The sequence below is a fragment of the Dromiciops gliroides genome, chromosome 4 (assembly GCF_019393635.1).
Source record: "Dromiciops gliroides isolate mDroGli1 chromosome 4, mDroGli1.pri, whole genome shotgun sequence".
In the NCBI taxonomy this organism is placed as follows: Eukaryota; Metazoa; Chordata; class Mammalia; order Microbiotheria; family Microbiotheriidae; genus Dromiciops; species Dromiciops gliroides.
Window position 1 is genome coordinate 237,909,689 of NC_057864.1, and position 16,347 is coordinate 237,926,035.

At 49.0% G+C, this 16,347-nt stretch overlaps 2 protein-coding genes across 6 annotated transcripts in view; both read left to right on the forward strand.

Moving 5' to 3' along the window:
• Nucleotides 1-1,033: 1,033 nt before the first annotated feature.
• On the forward strand, nt 1,034-10,643 carry ATF6B (activating transcription factor 6 beta). 5 transcript variants are annotated; one of them, XM_044002258.1, is made up of 18 exons: nt 1,034-1,145; nt 1,604-1,683; nt 1,898-1,976; nt 2,338-2,429; nt 2,584-2,719; nt 4,539-4,624; nt 4,788-4,923; nt 5,005-5,136; nt 5,268-5,419; nt 6,219-6,404; nt 6,493-6,584; nt 7,557-7,733; nt 8,145-8,252; nt 8,630-8,717; nt 9,009-9,079; nt 9,206-9,317; nt 9,537-9,621; nt 10,017-10,643. In XM_044002258.1, exons 1-18 carry the CDS (start codon nt 1,061-1,063, stop codon nt 10,244-10,246), a joined length of 2,127 nt encoding a protein of 708 aa, XP_043858193.1. In that variant the 5' UTR covers nt 1,034-1,060; the 3' UTR covers nt 10,247-10,643. The 5 variants fall into 5 exon arrangements, with proteins under 5 accessions (XP_043858193.1, XP_043858196.1, XP_043858194.1 ...); XM_044002259.1 differs by having other exon boundaries at nt 1,049-1,415; XM_044002260.1 differs by lacking the exon at nt 1,604-1,683 and having other exon boundaries at nt 1,049-1,415.
• Nucleotides 10,644-16,100: 5,457 nt separating this feature from the next.
• Nucleotides 16,101-16,347, forward strand: part of TNXB (tenascin XB) — an 83,938-nt gene continuing 83,691 nt past the window's right edge. The window contains exon 1 of the mRNA XM_044002257.1: nt 16,101-16,225. The gene's annotated coding sequence lies outside the window, so the exon portion shown is untranslated. The remainder of the gene's footprint in view (nt 16,226-16,347) is intronic.

Genomic DNA, 16,347 nt, shown 5'->3' on the forward strand with positions numbered 1-16,347 from the left:
TACAAAAGTAGCTTATTGGATGCTTTGGGAATTATCATAGAATTAGGAGTTAGAAGGTACCTCAGAGGCCATTGTTCAACCAAACTGAGGGCTAGGAAGGTTAGGTCAGTCAGCCAGCATTTAACATGTGTCAGGCATTTGATAAGCACAGATAAAAAAAAAAAGCAAAAATTATCTCTGTCTTCAAGAAGTTTACATTCTAATAATACAGATGTGCAAACAACAGTGTACAAGCAGGGTTAATTAGAGATAATCTGAGCGAGGCACTAGTATTAATGAGTACCCAGAAAGGCTTCTTGGAGAAGGTGGGGTTTTAATTGAAACTTGCAGGAAACCAGGTCACAGGTAGTGAACTCCCCTTAGTGCTGATGCTAAGATTGTGGATTCTTATTCTAATTCAGATATGGGTTGCACTTCTTGCCCTCTGAGATCCCTTTCAACTCAGAATTTTTCGGAAGAAGAAAGCAGGAAGAAGAGGAGAAGGAAGAAGAGGTGGAGGAAGAAGAGATAGAGGAGGAAGAAGAAAAAGATGCTTTGAGATTCGCAAAGTGCTTTACAAGTTATATGTCAGAGGAACCAAGACGACCTCTGACTCCTGAAAACTACAACATCCGCGAAGCCCACGCACGTCTCGCCGAAAGCACAACTGACATCCAGTAGTCAAGACCTCGGGACCTCCTAAATTCCAACTCCATTGCAGTTTCCTCCATCTTCTCTAAGGCTAAGAGAGTTGGGGGGAAGATGACTACAATTCCCAAGATGCTCCAGCTGAAATTCAAAATATTTGCTTCAATGAGGTGCTTAGCCCTGAAGGATGCTACACATGCGTAATGTGCCAGTTAGTCTTTCCTTCCTAATCTTTCTTTAGCCCACATTGTTCCTATTACCCCAGAGACGCAGAACCTCCCTCCTATTGGCTCACCCACTAAGCATTGCAACATTTTATTGGTCGGATCGGCTTCCGGGGAGGAAAGGTTCAAAATGGAGTTATGATTGGGCTATATTGGAGAGGGGGTGGGGCTTCGAACCGGCTCCGGGTTGGGGGGGGGGTGGGGGGAAAATGGCGGCGGAACTGCTGCTGCTCAGCGAAATCGCCGATCCGGCTCGTTTCTTCGCCGACAATCTGCTCAGCGCTGAGGACTGGGGTCCGCAGGGAAGGGGCTCGGGAGGTGGAGGAGGCTACGGCGTGCCGTTCCCATGAGTGGTTTTGAGGAGGGGAACAAGGGGCTAGTATGAGGAATTCCACTAAGGAATCTACCATCTACGGGAACCTGGGTGGGGCGTGGTTTTTGGCCTGAACTATCTAGAGGCGGAGAAGGGGGAGGTATTTTCCCCCTGTGGGTTTTCCTCCTTTGGGGGCTGCCCGTCGTGGGAACCGTTGAACTGTTCCACTGTACTTCTTTTCACATGAACGGGTGAGGAACCCCCTCCCCCTCTCTCTGTACGGAAGGTGCAGGGGACTAGGGAGAGTCAGGGATTGTACCACTTTTATGGGGGGGGTGAGCCCTTTGGATTCTACCATGTGGGAGTGGGGCTGGGGTATGATGTAGAGGATACCACTGAGACTGGATGGGGGTAATTGCTGTCACATCCACTCTTGCAGACCACACTCTCTATAATTGCCTTGATGAAGTGACTGAGGAGCAAGCTCAGCTCTTCAGATGTCTGGAGCAAGATGTCCCGGTAAATTTAAGAGTCACAAAAATGTCATAGCTGGAAGGGACCTTAGGGGTCTGGCCCAGCCTCCTTGTTTTATAGAGGGGAAACTGAGGCCAAGGGAGGGGAAGTAACTTGCCCAAGGTCTCCCCTAGCCTGGCCTAACACCTCTGGGGCAGATCTCATCTTGCTGGGGAGTCTTTCTCACGTCTCTTCCTCTCATCTCTCATCTCTCACACAGTTTGATAGCGGCTCCTTGGACATGGGCATGGACATCACTTCCCCGGAGCCCCCTTGGGACCCACTACCCATCTTCCCAGGTGAAGGATACCTTTTGCCCCATCTTCCTCATCCTTATCCTGTTTATTTACCTGTGTTTTACCTCCTCCCAAATTTCTGACTCTGCTTTCCAGCTACTTCCACATCCCATTTCTTCCCAAGACATTGTCTTCTTGGGAAGTACTATATCCTGCCCCCACCCATGTTCCAGAAACCCTTGTTTGTATTTTCCTCCATTTTGTTGGATACCTCTGTGTACCCCTTACCCTGAGGCTTCCAAGGTCGTTTCTCTGAAGGCTCCACCTTCTCTCCTCCACTTTTCCATCCTCCTAAAGACTTTTAGCTCTCCCTTTAGACCTTTCTATCTTACTCACCGCCCTCCCACACACCCCTCACTTCCAGACCTACAGGTGAAGTCAGAACCTTCTTCCCCTTGCTCCTCCTCTTCTCTCAGCTCCGAGTCATCACTTCTCTCCACGGAGCCCCTCAGTCAGGTGAGAGTTTCATTTCCTTGCTACTCTGGATGGCAAATGGTCTTCTTAGTTGCATTCAGCATTATTTGTGAGCTATTCATCCTTAGTATGAGAGCCTTCTTCTCTACCTCTTCTTCCATCTGATTTACTCTGTCTTTTCTTCCGCTTTCTGCAGGCCTCTGTGGGGGAAGAGGTACTTGGTGTGAAGATAGAATCTCCCAGCCCTCCACACTGCCTCTTAGGGGATGTTCTGAAACCTTCATTTGGATCTGTCCAGATTAGTATGGCCCTCACAGCAGATGACCCCTCAGGTAGTCATTGGTTTTTCTTCCCCCTCTCTAGGCTCCCATTGTGTGATGGCATGGAAGAAGTAGGGAATGGCAGACAACTGAAAAAGAGACCATCAGGGAGGGGAGATTGAGGTCTAGGGCTGTGTTTGGGAAAACAAGACCAGAGAGATGTAGATGTCCTATCCCTGTTCTCCCTTCCCCGATCTATATTCCGAATACTCAAACAGGTAATGAATCTCATCTCACTTTGCGTTCCTTCAGTTTTTACAGATTCTGTTTGTGTACTATTTTGCAAGTGCTCTTAAGTGATCTGTATTGTCTCCCTCATGACTGATTATTCAAAAAGTATTAATGTTGGACTGTGGAAAGTACAAGATGTACCTCCCTGCCCGCAAAGAACTTACAGTCCTTAAGGAAAGGTCAGAATAGAACATTTATTAAGTGGTTACTAAGTGCCAGGCTCTCTGCTAGATGCTGGGGATACAAATACAAGCAAACAAGACAGTTGCTGCCCATGAGGAGCTTATATTCTAGTGGGGGAAGATGACACAAAAAGGGGATCTGGAAAGTGGTGGGGAGTGTGGCATGGCAAAACATTGATGTCTGGGCCAAAACCAACCTAGAATGGGTTGGAGGAGGGTAGGTGATGATGGCCTAAGTAGTGACAGCATGAATGGCAGTAGGGAAGAAAGAAAATAGATTGAAGAAATACTACAGAGGATCTTATGATTAAGTGTCAAGGTTCAGAAGTCTAGGTATCAGTGCTATAGGCTTAGGAAGGAAGCCCCGTTAGTGCAAGTGCAGTTGCTAGGGAAAATGTCATCGGAGGAAGTAGAATTTAGTCTGGATCCTGAAAAACGGAGAATTTGGAGCAGGAAAGAATAGGATATTCGTTAGGAAAAACAGTATCACTAAAGGAGCAGAGGTTTGAATGGACACAGTGTGTTCTTGGAACAATGAGGCTTGGAATATAGGGTTTAGATTGATTGGTAAGGAGCAAAGGTAAAGTTGAGGAAGTAGGTTGTGGCCTTAAAAATGTTTATTGAGGGGCAGCTAGGTGGCGTAGTGGATAAAGCACTGGCCCTGGAGTCAGGAGGACCTGAATTCAAATATGACCTCAGACACTTGACACTTAACTAGCTGTTCAACCCGGGGCAAGTCACTTAACCCTCATTGCCCGATAGATAGATAGATAGATAGATAGATAGATAGATAGATAGATAGATAGATAGATAGATAGATAGATAGATAGATAGATTAAAAAATAAAAGTGAAAATGTTTGTTGAGTTGAACTGAGCTGTGATGGGCTTAGATTGGCAGGATGAGATCATGTATGTCAAAGTGTTATATAGGCCATAAAGTTCTATGAAAATATAACCTGTTATTGTTATTGTGTTATCCCGTAGGTGGTGGGAAACAGTGGAAAGATTTTGATAAGAGAAGAACCTAAGAAAAGCAGTGTTTGAGGAAGATGGTGGTAGTGGTGGTAGAGTATTGAGTGGCTTTTATTTTAAGATTTGGAAGGTGGGGGGAGAAGGCAAGAGGCCAAAGGCAGGTTATTACCGAATTCTAGGACTAAAGTTGATGAGCACCTGAATTAGAGTTGCAGTAATGGGAATGGGAAGATACTTTGAAGGCATAACTCTCCTTGCTCACCCTCCATATCTAATCAGGGGCTGGATCTTATCTTTTCTATTTCCACAGTATCTTTAGTGTATGCACTCTTCTCTCTCATTATCTTAGTAGAGGCTATCACTACCTTCCCAATTAAAATGATTGCCTCAAACCTCAGCCCACTCCAGTCCATTCTCTATGCACACCTTTTCTCCCACCTTGCAGATAAACAGACCAAAACAGAGCCCATCTCACCTTCTTCCCCACTCCGTTCAGAGGCCTCATTGCTCTCCACAGAATCCCCCAGTAAGGTAAGCTTCACCTCTTACTTTCTCCCCAATCAGTTTATTATCCCTCACCCTTACCTTTGAACCCTGGATATTAGAAGTTTTTCCCTAACCAGAATACCTCCTGCTAACCATTCCTCACTCCCTTCCCCTCTCTTTACACCTATACTCCATGCTTTCTCTGCAGCCCCTTGTAGAAGAGGAGGTGCTAGGAGTAAAGGCAGAATCACCAGCCCCTCAACTTTGCCTTCTAGGGGATGTCTTGACTTCCCCATTTGGATCAGTCCAGATTAATGTGGGTCCCACCCCTGATGGTTCCTCAGGTAATGTCCATCCTAACTCCTGAATCTCCCAGTTTAAAGGGCCTGCCCTCCCGATAACCTATCTTTTTGCCCCTTCCCCAGGAAAGGCCCCACCCCAACGGAAGCCACCACTGCAACCGAAGCCTGTTATGGTGACGAATGTCCCAGTGCCCCCCCGAAATTCACCTCCCAGCACCGCTGTCCTGTTACAGCCCCTAGGCCAACCCTCACCAGGTACGGAAGAAGGGAGCCAGGGCTGAATCCAGGAAGGCCACCACTTCTTGAACCCCTGAACTAGGAATGCTCAGAATAAAGTACAGGCTGCCTACCTCACCATACTCTTCCTGTTCCCTCTCTCCACTCAGTCCCATCTGGGCCTTCCGTAGTCCTTTTCCAGGGCCCTGTTCAAGTACAACCACCTTTAGGGGAGGGGCCAGCTACCCCCGCCCCACGATTGGAGAGGAAAAGCATTGTTCCAGCTCCCATGCCTGGGACACCATGCCCTCCAGAGGTGGATGTAAGTATTAGGGAGAAGTGAGGATGGCAGACTAGGGAGAAACCTACTATAAAAAACGGAATTTGAAAAAGTTGAAGATGAGACCCAGGATGGGGAAGAGATAGGAGGAGATAATAGGAGGGCAGTGGGAGAATTGGGCCAGGAAGGATGCAGTCCTGGCCTAAGGATTCAGGGCCGGGGGAGGTGGGGCTGTCAGGAAGCTGGGCAGTGGTTCTGAGGAAGAGCAGGAATGGGGGCCCAAAAGAAAGACCTGCTACAGCAGGGTTGAACTTTGTACCTCAAGGAGGGGGTTCAGGAGGGAAATTCCCTATGCTTATGTAGAGAGAAAAGCTAGAGGTGCAGTAAGAATTTTTCTTACTGGGGAGTTGTTATTGTTCAGTTGTTTTCAGTCATATCCAGCTCTTTGTGGTTATATATGAGGTTTTCTGATACTGGAGTGGTTTGCCATTTCTTTCTCCAGCTTATTTTACAGATGAGGAAATTGAGGCAGACTGGGTGGAGTGACTTACCCAGGGTCACACAGTTAGTAAGTGTCTGAAGCCAGATTTGAACTCAGGAGCTTGAAGCCTCCTGACTCCAGACCCAGCACTCTATCCACTGCACCAGAACAAGGGGAAATTATGGGAATAACTTCCCCCAGAGAGGTCAGGAGAGGGAAGAGAGACTCTCCCCTGGTTTCAAGGGTAGGGAAGCCAGGAAGCAAGTCGGTCAGAGGTCCTGGAAGGATCTGCCTCTGGACTTGGGAGCAGGGCTGGAGTTCTCTGAGAAGGGAGTACCCCTGACTTTTACACACATGCAGGCAAAGCTGCTGAAGCGCCAGCAGCGAATGATCAAGAACCGGGAGTCAGCCTGTCAGTCCCGGCGGAAGAAGAAGGAATATCTTCAAGGGCTGGAGGCCCGGCTCCAAGTGGTCCTCGCAGACAACCAGCAGCTCCGCCGTGAGAACGCAGCTCTGCGGCGACGGCTAGAGGGGCTGCTGGCAGAGGTGAGGGCCCCAGGGCCCAGGGGAGCCTGGAAACAGAGGGGAGCCTCAGGGTGACTTACTCTGCCCCCTTTATCTTCTGCCCTTCTAGAACAGAGAACTAAAGCTGGGGTCTGGAAACAGGAAGGTCGTCTGTGTCATGGTCTTCCTCCTCTTCATTGCCTTCAACTTTGGGCCTGTCAGGTAAGGGCTCTATTTTCCTTTCACTTTGTGTCCCCTACACTTGAGCAAGGTGAAACAGGACTGCAGCTTCTCATTTCCCCTACCTTGGGGCAGAGTCCATCCTGTCCCACTTGGAGGCTTCTGGCTGCCCTTGCTTTCACCTTTCACATAGTCAGGAAGGTCCGAGGGCTCCCCTTTGCCTCTAAAATAACACACAGACGCCTCAGTTTGGCATTCAAAGCCCTGCACAGCTGGGGTTCCACTGGCCTTTCCCATCTCCACTGTTTCCCTTTCTCTGCCCTGCCCTGCCCTCCCTCAACCAAATGGATTTACTTTCTGGTCACATATGTCATGCTTCATCTCCCCACTAAGTTCTGTCTTATCACTTTGTAGAGATTTTACACTGATTTATCTGTAGATAAATTTCCCTACAGTAGAACAGAAGTTCCTTCAGGGTAGGGATTATTTTCCTCTTTGTCTTTTCATCCTTAGCAAATGTTATCTTAGTACTGACATGTATTAAGTGCTTAATGAAGATCTGCTGAAGTGAATTAAACTGGATATGCCCAGGGCTTTCAGGCATAGCAGTTGGTTCCTTCTTGCCCATGCCAGTGACACCGTGTATCCTCTGTCCCTTCCAAGTTTAATGATAAAGGTCATTGTGGCTCTCAGGTCTTCTATAGCCTGGGATGGATATAAAAGTGGAAGGATTGAGAGGTCGGTGGGGTATTGGATCCCTTCCCTAAATACTCCCCACGATGGACTTGCAGGCTTGGATTCTAAGCTGGGCTATCACTTCCTAGTTCTGTGATTGTGGCCAATTCACTTACCTTCGGTGGCTCTCACTTTCTTCCTATATCAAACACAGATGATAATACTTACACTCCTTACTCCACAAGCTTATCCACTTGGCTGGTAAATCTTGAGGTGTTATATAAATGGAAACTATCAGTATTATTATGATGATTATGTTTACTTTCTCATCTTCCCTAGCATCAATGAATCACCTCCAGTTCCAGCCTCACCTCACATGAGAAGGGAAGAGCCTTGGCCCCAGAGGCACCTCCTGGAGTTCTCAGAGCAAGGGGTCGTTCCTGAGGAGGATACCCAGGAGACACCACTGGGCCACAAGCAGTCTCAGACCAGGCCCCCTGGCCAGCCACATTTCAAGTAAGACGAGAGCAAGGCATTCCTCACTGGCATGCCTGGAATATACTCTTTCCTCACCTCCACATCTTTGGTTTCTACTTTTTTTCCCAGTTCAGTTCAAGTACCATCTTCTGCATGAGACTTTTCCTGACCCCTTATTCCCTCTCCCATTAGTGCTTCCCCCTGAAAATTTACCTTGTATTTATTTTGTATGTTCTTATAGATGTGCATGTCACTCCCAAATGAATGTGAGCTCTTTGAAGGAAGAACTTTTATTTTTGTTTTTGTATTCTCATTGTCTTGAGTATTAGTCTTGCCACCTTCTGCCTCTTTCCTTCCCCTGATTCTAGAACCCCCTCATCCCCCATCTTTCCTGTTGAAGGTAGGAGGTGGCAGACTCTAAGTGTGTACCCCTTTCCTGTTCTACCCCAGAAACCTAACGACCTTTCCCAAGGGAGCCAAGGAACTGTTGCTAAGAGATTTAGACCAGTTCTTCCTCTCCTCTGATTGTCGTCATTTCAACCGGACTGAGTCTCTCCGGTAAGGGGAATCCTTTGGAGGGTGGGGGTGGGGGGTGGGGAAAGGTCCTCTTGGAGCTGCTCTCTTCATCTTTTTCTTTTCCCCTTGGCCTAAACTGATGAAAGGGTCCCCTGTACTGAAAGATCATGTGCCTATCCCCATCATTCCCCGAGCTAAGCTCTTCATTGGACTTTTGGAAAGTTGCCCCCTTGCTCTAGGCTTCTTCACTCTATAGCCTTGACTTTGCCTGAGTGTGTGTGGGTGTGGTTGTGTGTGGATTTGTGGTGGGGTGGTAGGGGGAGGTGGCCTGCTGGAGTGGAATCATCTCTCAGGGACTCTTATTCCAAGGGAGGGCCAAGGGGTGGTGTTTGATGTGTCCCCTGGCTCACTCTTCCCAGGCTTGCGGATGAGCTTAGTGGCTGGGTCCAGCGACACCAGAGTGGAAGAAAGAGGAGTCCTCAGCCCCGGAAGGTCAGGGAAAAGCAGGTAGGAGATAGATGGGCCAGCGGAGGCTGTGGTGGGCTAAGCAGCAGTGGCTGGGAAGGGCCTAGTAATCCTGGGAAGCAGAGTGGCAGCAGGAGGGCTGGGAGTGGGGTTTTGAACGGCGGGGCCAAGCTGGGTGGTTATGGATACCAGGCTTAGTATGGGAAGTCCTAGGAATTTGAATTGGAGACAGACTTTTGAGCATACGCAAGGCGGTAGCAGTTTCCAGGGACTCCCTGGGGCCGCTGCTGCCTCTACGCCCATCCCTGGATCCTTAGATTCCTTCTTTGGCAGAAGTCTCATCAATGGAAGAAACCCCCTCCAACTTGGTCGGTCCCTCCTCGGCCCTCTGGGCCCCCTGAGAGGTGAGTGGGGGCTACTCCGTGCCTGCCCTTTCCACCAAGGGAAGGCCTCACATCCCCTTGGATGGAATTCGAATATTGTGCTGAGATGTCCTTGGGTCATTCCCGTCCTCTCTCCACCCTCACCAGGGACTCCGTGAGCCAGCTGCAGCTGTATCACCACCCCAGGCGCCCACAGCCAGAGTTCCTAGATGCCATTGACCGGCGGGAAGACACATTCTACGTCGTCTCCTTCCGAAGGGTGAGCCTCTCAGCCCTGCCGAGGCAGGGAGGGAGCAGGACTGGCGTGAGCGTGCCGAATGCTGGGCACTCTGATGGGGCCTCTGGGGAGAGAGGGGCAGGCGTGAAAGGAGGCAAATGAGGGAAGGCACAGACATGCCACCCCACCCCAGGCCTGTTCTACTTGCTCTGCACACAGTGGATGATCAGTAAATGGCTATGAATGTTTTTGGTTTTCTAGGATCACCTATTGCTCCCAGCAATCAGCCACAACAAGACTTCTCGCCCAAAGATGTCTTTGGTGATGCCAGCCATGGCCCCCAATGGTAATTTCTTCTTTCTCCTAGAATATGGGACAGGGCAGGAACAGGCTTCAGAATCAAGGCCTGATGGATCTGTCCTGGGGAACAGTCAAGTTTGAGGAGGATGGGCTATAGAAATATTGGGCAGACATGAGATTCTTAGGGAAAACCGAGTAGCGTGTGTGCAAAGAACAGAGCCTGGGTCTGAGTGTACCAGAAGCATCCCTCCCCTCTTTCTTCTCTTCTTCCTCTAACCTCCATGGCTCAATCCATGCACCTTCTCCTGTTTTGTCCCATGTGCTGCTCCACACGTGCTTGACCTGTTGCTTGCTCTCCCCCTCTTTTTCACTCTTGTCTGTCCTCTCTATTATCCTCATTCTCATCACTGCCTGTCTAACTTTCCCCCTTCCTCCTCCCAGAGACCTTGTCAGGCCGGGGCAGTACCGGGGACTATGAGGTGATGATGCAGATCGAATGTGAGGTCATGGACACCAGGGTCATCCACATCAAGAGCTCGACAGTGCCCCCTTCCCTCCGAAAGCAGCCCCCCCCTCCTCCTGGCAATGCTTCAGGCCACCCCTTGCCTCCTCCAGCACCCAGCTCTTCTAGGCAAGCTCCTCACCAGCCCTTCTACCTCGGCCACCCCTGACAGCTCCAGCTTGCACTGATTTAGAGTTGACAGTGGGGTGGGCTGTGCCCTCGGTTTCTCTAATCCAGGGTTTGGCATGAATAAGGCACTTATTTGGGGGGTGGGACTGTCCCCTCTACCTAGTTTCAGCTCTTTTCTGGTCCTCATTCCTGCTTCCTTGGAGGGAGGGATGTTGGGTAAGCTCCATTTTTTGTGGGCTCCTACACATACCCCATATTTTGCTCTTTCTCCGGTGTGTGTGTGTGTTGGGGGGGAAGCTAGTCCCCAGGTGGGACCAAAGTTTTTACATTTTGTGGGGAAGTTATTGGGAAAAGGGGAGAGGGAGTGATTGGGAGGTGATTGAAGTTTGTGTGTGGTCTTTTTTTTTTTTAATTATTAAATAAATGGCTGAGAGGGAGTGCTTTTCTTCCTGGGTTTTCTTTTGGGCTTTATGGGAAAAGTGTAATTCAGTGTTCCAAGGGGTGTATTCACAAGCAGAGAGAAAACAGAAAGACAGCTGGATCTGGGGTGGGGTGGGTGTATCATCACAGACCTAATGTCATCACCTACCCCCTTCTGTCCTCCTCATTCCTCCCCCCTGCTGTGGGCTATGTCTAGCTCTTAACACAGGGTGTGGAGAAAGGAAGAGAGGGTGTCCTCAGAACTGACAAACTGATGGATGCACAGTCCTGGACTATTTATATAAACAGGATGGAATGGGGACTTCCTCACCCCTGGGCACCAGCAGTCATTGAGCCCCTACACTACAACAGGTCCTGCCTGTCCCATTCCACCAACCTCCCAGTCACCCGGCCTTTCTGCCTAGACAAACAACTAAAAGAGGCCAGAGGAATCTATGCCTGGGAAGGAGGGGCCACTATTGGGTAGTGGGTGAGATTCTGAGTAGGGTGGGGTAGGTTTGTACTTCAACGAAGAGAGATTTGGAACCCCAGGAGGAGAGTGTCTTGGGGGAAGACCTGAACCGGGTGGTACAAAATACATCGTCAGCCCTGATTTGGGGGGAGGAAGGGGGAAGTTTGTGGGGGGAGCAGGGGGCCTCTACTCAATTGTTCCTGTGAACCACCCCTGGGACATGACCCCACTGAATTATCCTAGGTCAGAAAGAGCCTGTAGGCTGGGCTGGGCTGGAAGCCCATAGGACTGGACATGGGCCACCCCGGGACTGGAGCCCAGGTCTACAGGGGAGGGACAGGACCTCACGTGTCCAACCAGGCCCTGCCTCTGCGTCACCTCCCCCCCCCAAAAAAAAATACATGTTTGGGGCGAAAACAGATTAGGTAACCATGGCAACCTGGAACAGGGGCTCCCAGGAACTAGACCTCAGAAAGGCCTCCCTGGCTTCTCACCCCTTTTCCCAGAGTCCCCTTGCCCCTTTCCTTCCAAACACTTTTCCCCTCATATTTCTTGTTCCTTTCTCCTTTTACTTCCCTCTCTAGGCCCTACATTCTTCCTTTCCCTAAACCCATTTCCTTTCTTCCCATCCCCTCATCCAGCCATTAGTACCAGGTACCCAGTTGATAAGAGACTGGTGGTCGCCCTGGAAAGGAATGGTCAGGGCTGGGGGTCTTTTAGCGAGAGAAGCTGTGGAGGAGGGAGAGGGGTGGCTTGGGGTATTAGCATTAAGCTACGATGAACAAAGAACATCTTTATCAATTTTCCTCCTATTCCCATCACTTTGGGAGGGGGTGCTTCCTAGTCACTTCCCCTCTCCTGAAGCAGTAATGCACACACCCTCACCTCCCTCCTTCGTCCTGTCCCCTCCCCTCCCTTGTTTCGTTCTCTGGCCCCATATTCATTGCCTGCTGTGGCGCTTGCTTCTCCTGGCAGCCCTCCTGCCTTCTTTCTTTTAGTCCCTGATCACTTGATAAGTTCACACCTTCCCTGCTTTTTCTTGATATTCTGATTTCCTTTTCCCTTTCATCCTGCATTTTCCTCAGTTTCCTTTTTTCCTTCATTCCTTTTCATATCTTGTTTTCTCTGTTCTTTCTACCAATTTTTCCTTTCTCTGACTCCCCCTTTCCCTCCTAAATTTCTTTTTTCTCTCTCAGTGAATCCCCTTTATACTTTTCCTCTTTCATCCCATCCATTTCTTTGTCCTCTCTCCCCTGTTCTTTTCTGGTTCTTTTCCTTCACTTCTGTTCCCTCCCGCTCCCCCAACCCACCCCACCCCTCCCCACTCCAATCCCCTGTCCCCTTCCCAGCTGTGGGGGCCAGGACTAAGGCGCCCAATGTTTGCCTCATCGCTCTGCTATGGCTTCTGGATACACCACATCTGGATTCCGGGGCCCAGATGTGTGGTTGCCACAGCGACCCTGGTCCCTCTGGTAAATATGAGCGCCCACCCTCCTCACAGCGGAGAAGAAAACAATCGTGTGACTTTCATTTGTCACGAAATTGAGATTCTCCCCCACACCCATTTCCCTAGATTAAGGGAATCCTAAGGGTCCAAAATTCTCTGTCACTTTCTCCTCTTTTCTAGCCTTTTAACTGTCTCCCTTTCTTCCATTAAAGTTTTTTCTTTATTACTTACATTTCCTTTCATTTCTCTTACTGAGTCTGTATCATAAGCTGCTTCTTTAAAAAGTAAAATAAGAGTTAGCTCCCCCACCCCCAGCCAGCCCCCTTTCCTGGGCCAGTCCAAAAAGAAGCCATTCCATTTAAGCTAATTTTCTATTTCTCTCATTGCTAATCAGGCTCATCTCAGTCCTTAAGTCTTTCATTTTCAATTTTGGTCCCTTATTCCTCTGGGAAATCTCATCCCATTTCTTCTTCCTTTTGGGGGACTTTTCCCCTTTAATTTTTCCCCTTTGGCCTTTTTGCTCTTCCTTTTCCCTGTTGCACCTGTTCCTTTCTTTCTTCTTTCCTTTCCTTCTTCTGTCCCTAAAATCTTTTCTGCCCCTAACATTTCTTCCCTTTTCTTATCTCAGAAGAGAGAATCTTCTGATTCTCCATTCCAATCACCGACACACACCCCCTTCTTGTGGTCAGGGCAGAAACCTGGGGGAAGGAACCTAGAGGTGGAGAGCCCCAGACCAAGACCCCCAAAGAATGCAACCCAGAGACAATTTGAACTTGATGTTAAGGAAAGGCATTAACAATCATAGCTGTCCAAACGAGGAATGGGCTGTCTTAGGAAATAGTGGGTGTTCTTTTCGCAAGCAAAGAACCACTTCATTGAGGATACTGTAGAGAGAATTCTTGAGGTCCTTTGCAAAAAAAAAAAATTCTCAGCTACACCCTCAACTTCCAGTTTCTCTAGCCACCACCTAGCAAGCTCCACTGGCCCAGATGCCATACCCCAGAAGTGACCATTGTAGTCTGGAAGTACCCAGGCATTCAACCTCAAAGGTGCTGCCTCTGTTCTCCAGCCCGTCACTCCCCTCCTACCCCAAACCCTCCTCTCCTTTAGGAACTTGGTCATTCTTTCCCTACTCTCCATCTTTAATTTCTCTCCTCTAATAAAAGCCCTTTCTCTTCCGAGCTACTCTGTCCCCCAAACTTAGGATCTCTTCCCTAAACCCCTTCTGAGTCTCTGGTATCTCTCATCCCACCTGTCTCAGGCACTGTTTTCTTCTGGTATATTCCAATCTCGCCTCCATTGCCTCCTAGCACAATCCCTCTCAATTCTTGCTTCTGGCAACTAAGATTCTGATTTCCTAGCCAGGTCTTTCACCTATATTGCTTCCAATCCTCAATCCACATTCCTGACTGCTTTCTTGAGCTTTGGTTTTTTTTTGGTCAGAATAGTATGTAAAAAGGTCGAAGAGAAATGCTGTCACCTTGCCCCGTGGCTCTGATAGCTCGAGCCAGGCAGGAGAGAAGAAGCTAAGACTGGGGCTGGCCAAGAGACTGACTTCGTTCTTCCTATTATAGCCAGGAAAAAATGATCCACACACATCCACACCCAGACACCAAGGCACACACACGGGGACACCCACGAGAGGGCTGGCACATGGACATGTCCTTGTATGCGGGAAGCTGGGTACAAGACTACAGCCACGTACTTGGAGGTACCCGTGAATGTTCTGACCAGAACCCGTGGACCAACACGTTTGTTTGTATGTGTGGATTTGACCATGTGGTCAGACCCCTACACTCAGCTACACGTATACCAGAAACATGAACCTGTAAACATTGTAATACATTGTAATACATTGAGGTGTGTTCATGCTATGCACAAAGTGACATAAGCATAGGTTATGTCCCATATGATATTTATACTGAGTTGGAGAAAACAGCATTAATAGGGAGACTTGTTTCCCACCACTGCCCACCCCAATACGTAATGAAAAAAGATCCCCATTAGGCATTGCTGCTACTCCCTCTGGGGCTATGGAAACCTCAGAGCATCACCTAGAACTAGCATTGAACAGTTTAGAAAATGGTGCCAGAGAAATATTACAGGGTCTGGACCTCTCTGGCTGTGTAAACAGTCTTCTCACATACCAGCTTTTCTAAGTTCTGGGCCCCTCACTGTCATACCTTTCCTCACAATACCTATGTCAGGACTTGGAGTCAGAAGACCTGGGTTCAAATCCTCCCTCAGAACACTTAGTAGCTGTGTGAACCTGGGCAAGTCATTTAACCTCTCCAGGTCTCAGTTTCCCCACCTGTAAAATGAGGACAATCGTACCTACATCTCAGGGTTGGGAGAATGATATGAGTCAACACCTGTAAATCACTTACAAACCTTACAGCACTGTATGAATGCTAGCTATAATTATCCTCAGGGATTTAGGCACTGTGTCCCCCAAGCTCACTGCTGTCCATTATTCTCCCCCTCCATAATCCATGATGCCCCATTTTGCCCCTAAATTGCTGGCTCCATCTCTAAGCCTTCATGACCTAGTAATTCTCCCCTTGACATTCCTTAGTCCCAGTTTCTTTCACAGGTACTATATATCCTGGCTTTTGTCCAAGGACTTGCTCAATGCTTATGCACCTGCTGCCAGTTCTCTAGGGCATCTAAAACAAGGAGGGAAAATAGATAAAGTAGTGTGGGATTCAGAGTAGGAGGTGGAAAGGAAAGGGGAAGGACAACTTGGAAAGAAATGAGGATCAAAAGTGGGAAGAAGGGGAACAGGGGAAGGAGAGGGATCACGAGGTGGCAAGATGAAAATTTAGAGATATGGGAATGGAATTGTAGGTTGGTGTGTGTGTGTGTGTGTGTGTGTGTGTGTGTGTGTGTGTTTAGGGGGGTAGAAGCCAAATGGAGAAGACCTTGAAAAGGTATAGAATGATGAATGAGAAGAAAGGTGAAGGAGAGGGGCAGATTTGGGGTCAGAGAACTGGGTGGGGAGAGGTTTAGGGTGAAAGGGAGAGAAGGGAGTAACAAGAAAGAGAAAGGAAGGATAAAGGTGGAATGTGATGAGAGCCTCCAATTGGAAGGAAAGAAATTCTAGAACAATGAAGAAGATGCCCAAAAAAGAAAGGAGGAGAGGAGGAGAAACTGGGATTGAGAAAAGTGGGGAATAATAGATGTTTGTTCAATTGAATGACAGTGGGAAGAGGAAGAGTAAAAGATAGTGTGACGATGTAAGCACTAGGGGATAGATTTGGGACCAGCAAAGACCGAAGGGGGGGGGGACTTGTAGAAGACCTTATGGCAGGGTGAAAGAAAAGGGGTTCACCAGAGGAGAGGGGAGACAAAAGAGAAGAGGCTAGGGAGGGGCCAGCTGAGGGAGGGGATGGGGAGAAAGGGGGAGGGAAGACCTGCCCTATCTCCTCTCCCCTCCCTGACCTAATGTTATTCATCCTCTTCTCCTCCCCCTGCTTGCTGCCAGGCTCCCTCCTTCTTTCTGTCGCTGCCGAGACAGACGGACGCAGCTTAGGGAGCCTCTGCTCCAGGGGAAGAGTGACACATCTGTTGAGGAACCCCAAACTCCTGCTGCTCTTCCCTCAGCCTCCTTCAGGACGGAGAGCAGGACAGGTGCAAAGGCTCAAGAAATCAGCCTCAAGCCACCCTCCCTGCTCCCCCAGGTACGGGAGGGACCTCATTCCATAGAGGTGCTACTGGGAGGGGCGGAGAAAGGGGAATTGGGGTGCTCCCTTGACCTTCGGACCGAGGCTAGTGATCTAAGAAAACCTCCTAGAACAAGCAT

Bases quoted from the DNA above. Each gene is read 5' to 3' on its own strand.
- ATF6B (XM_044002258.1), top strand. From the start codon at position 1,061: ATGGCGGCGGAACTGCTGCTGCTCAGCGAAATCGCCGATCCGGCTCGT. The intron at 4,625-4,787 runs GTAAGCTTCACC...CTTTCTCTGCAG, and splicing joins CCACAGAATCCCCCAGTAAG to CCCCTTGTAGAAGAGGAGGT. The intron at 6,585-7,556 runs GTAAGGGCTCTA...CATCTTCCCTAG, and splicing joins TTCAACTTTGGGCCTGTCAG to CATCAATGAATCACCTCCAG.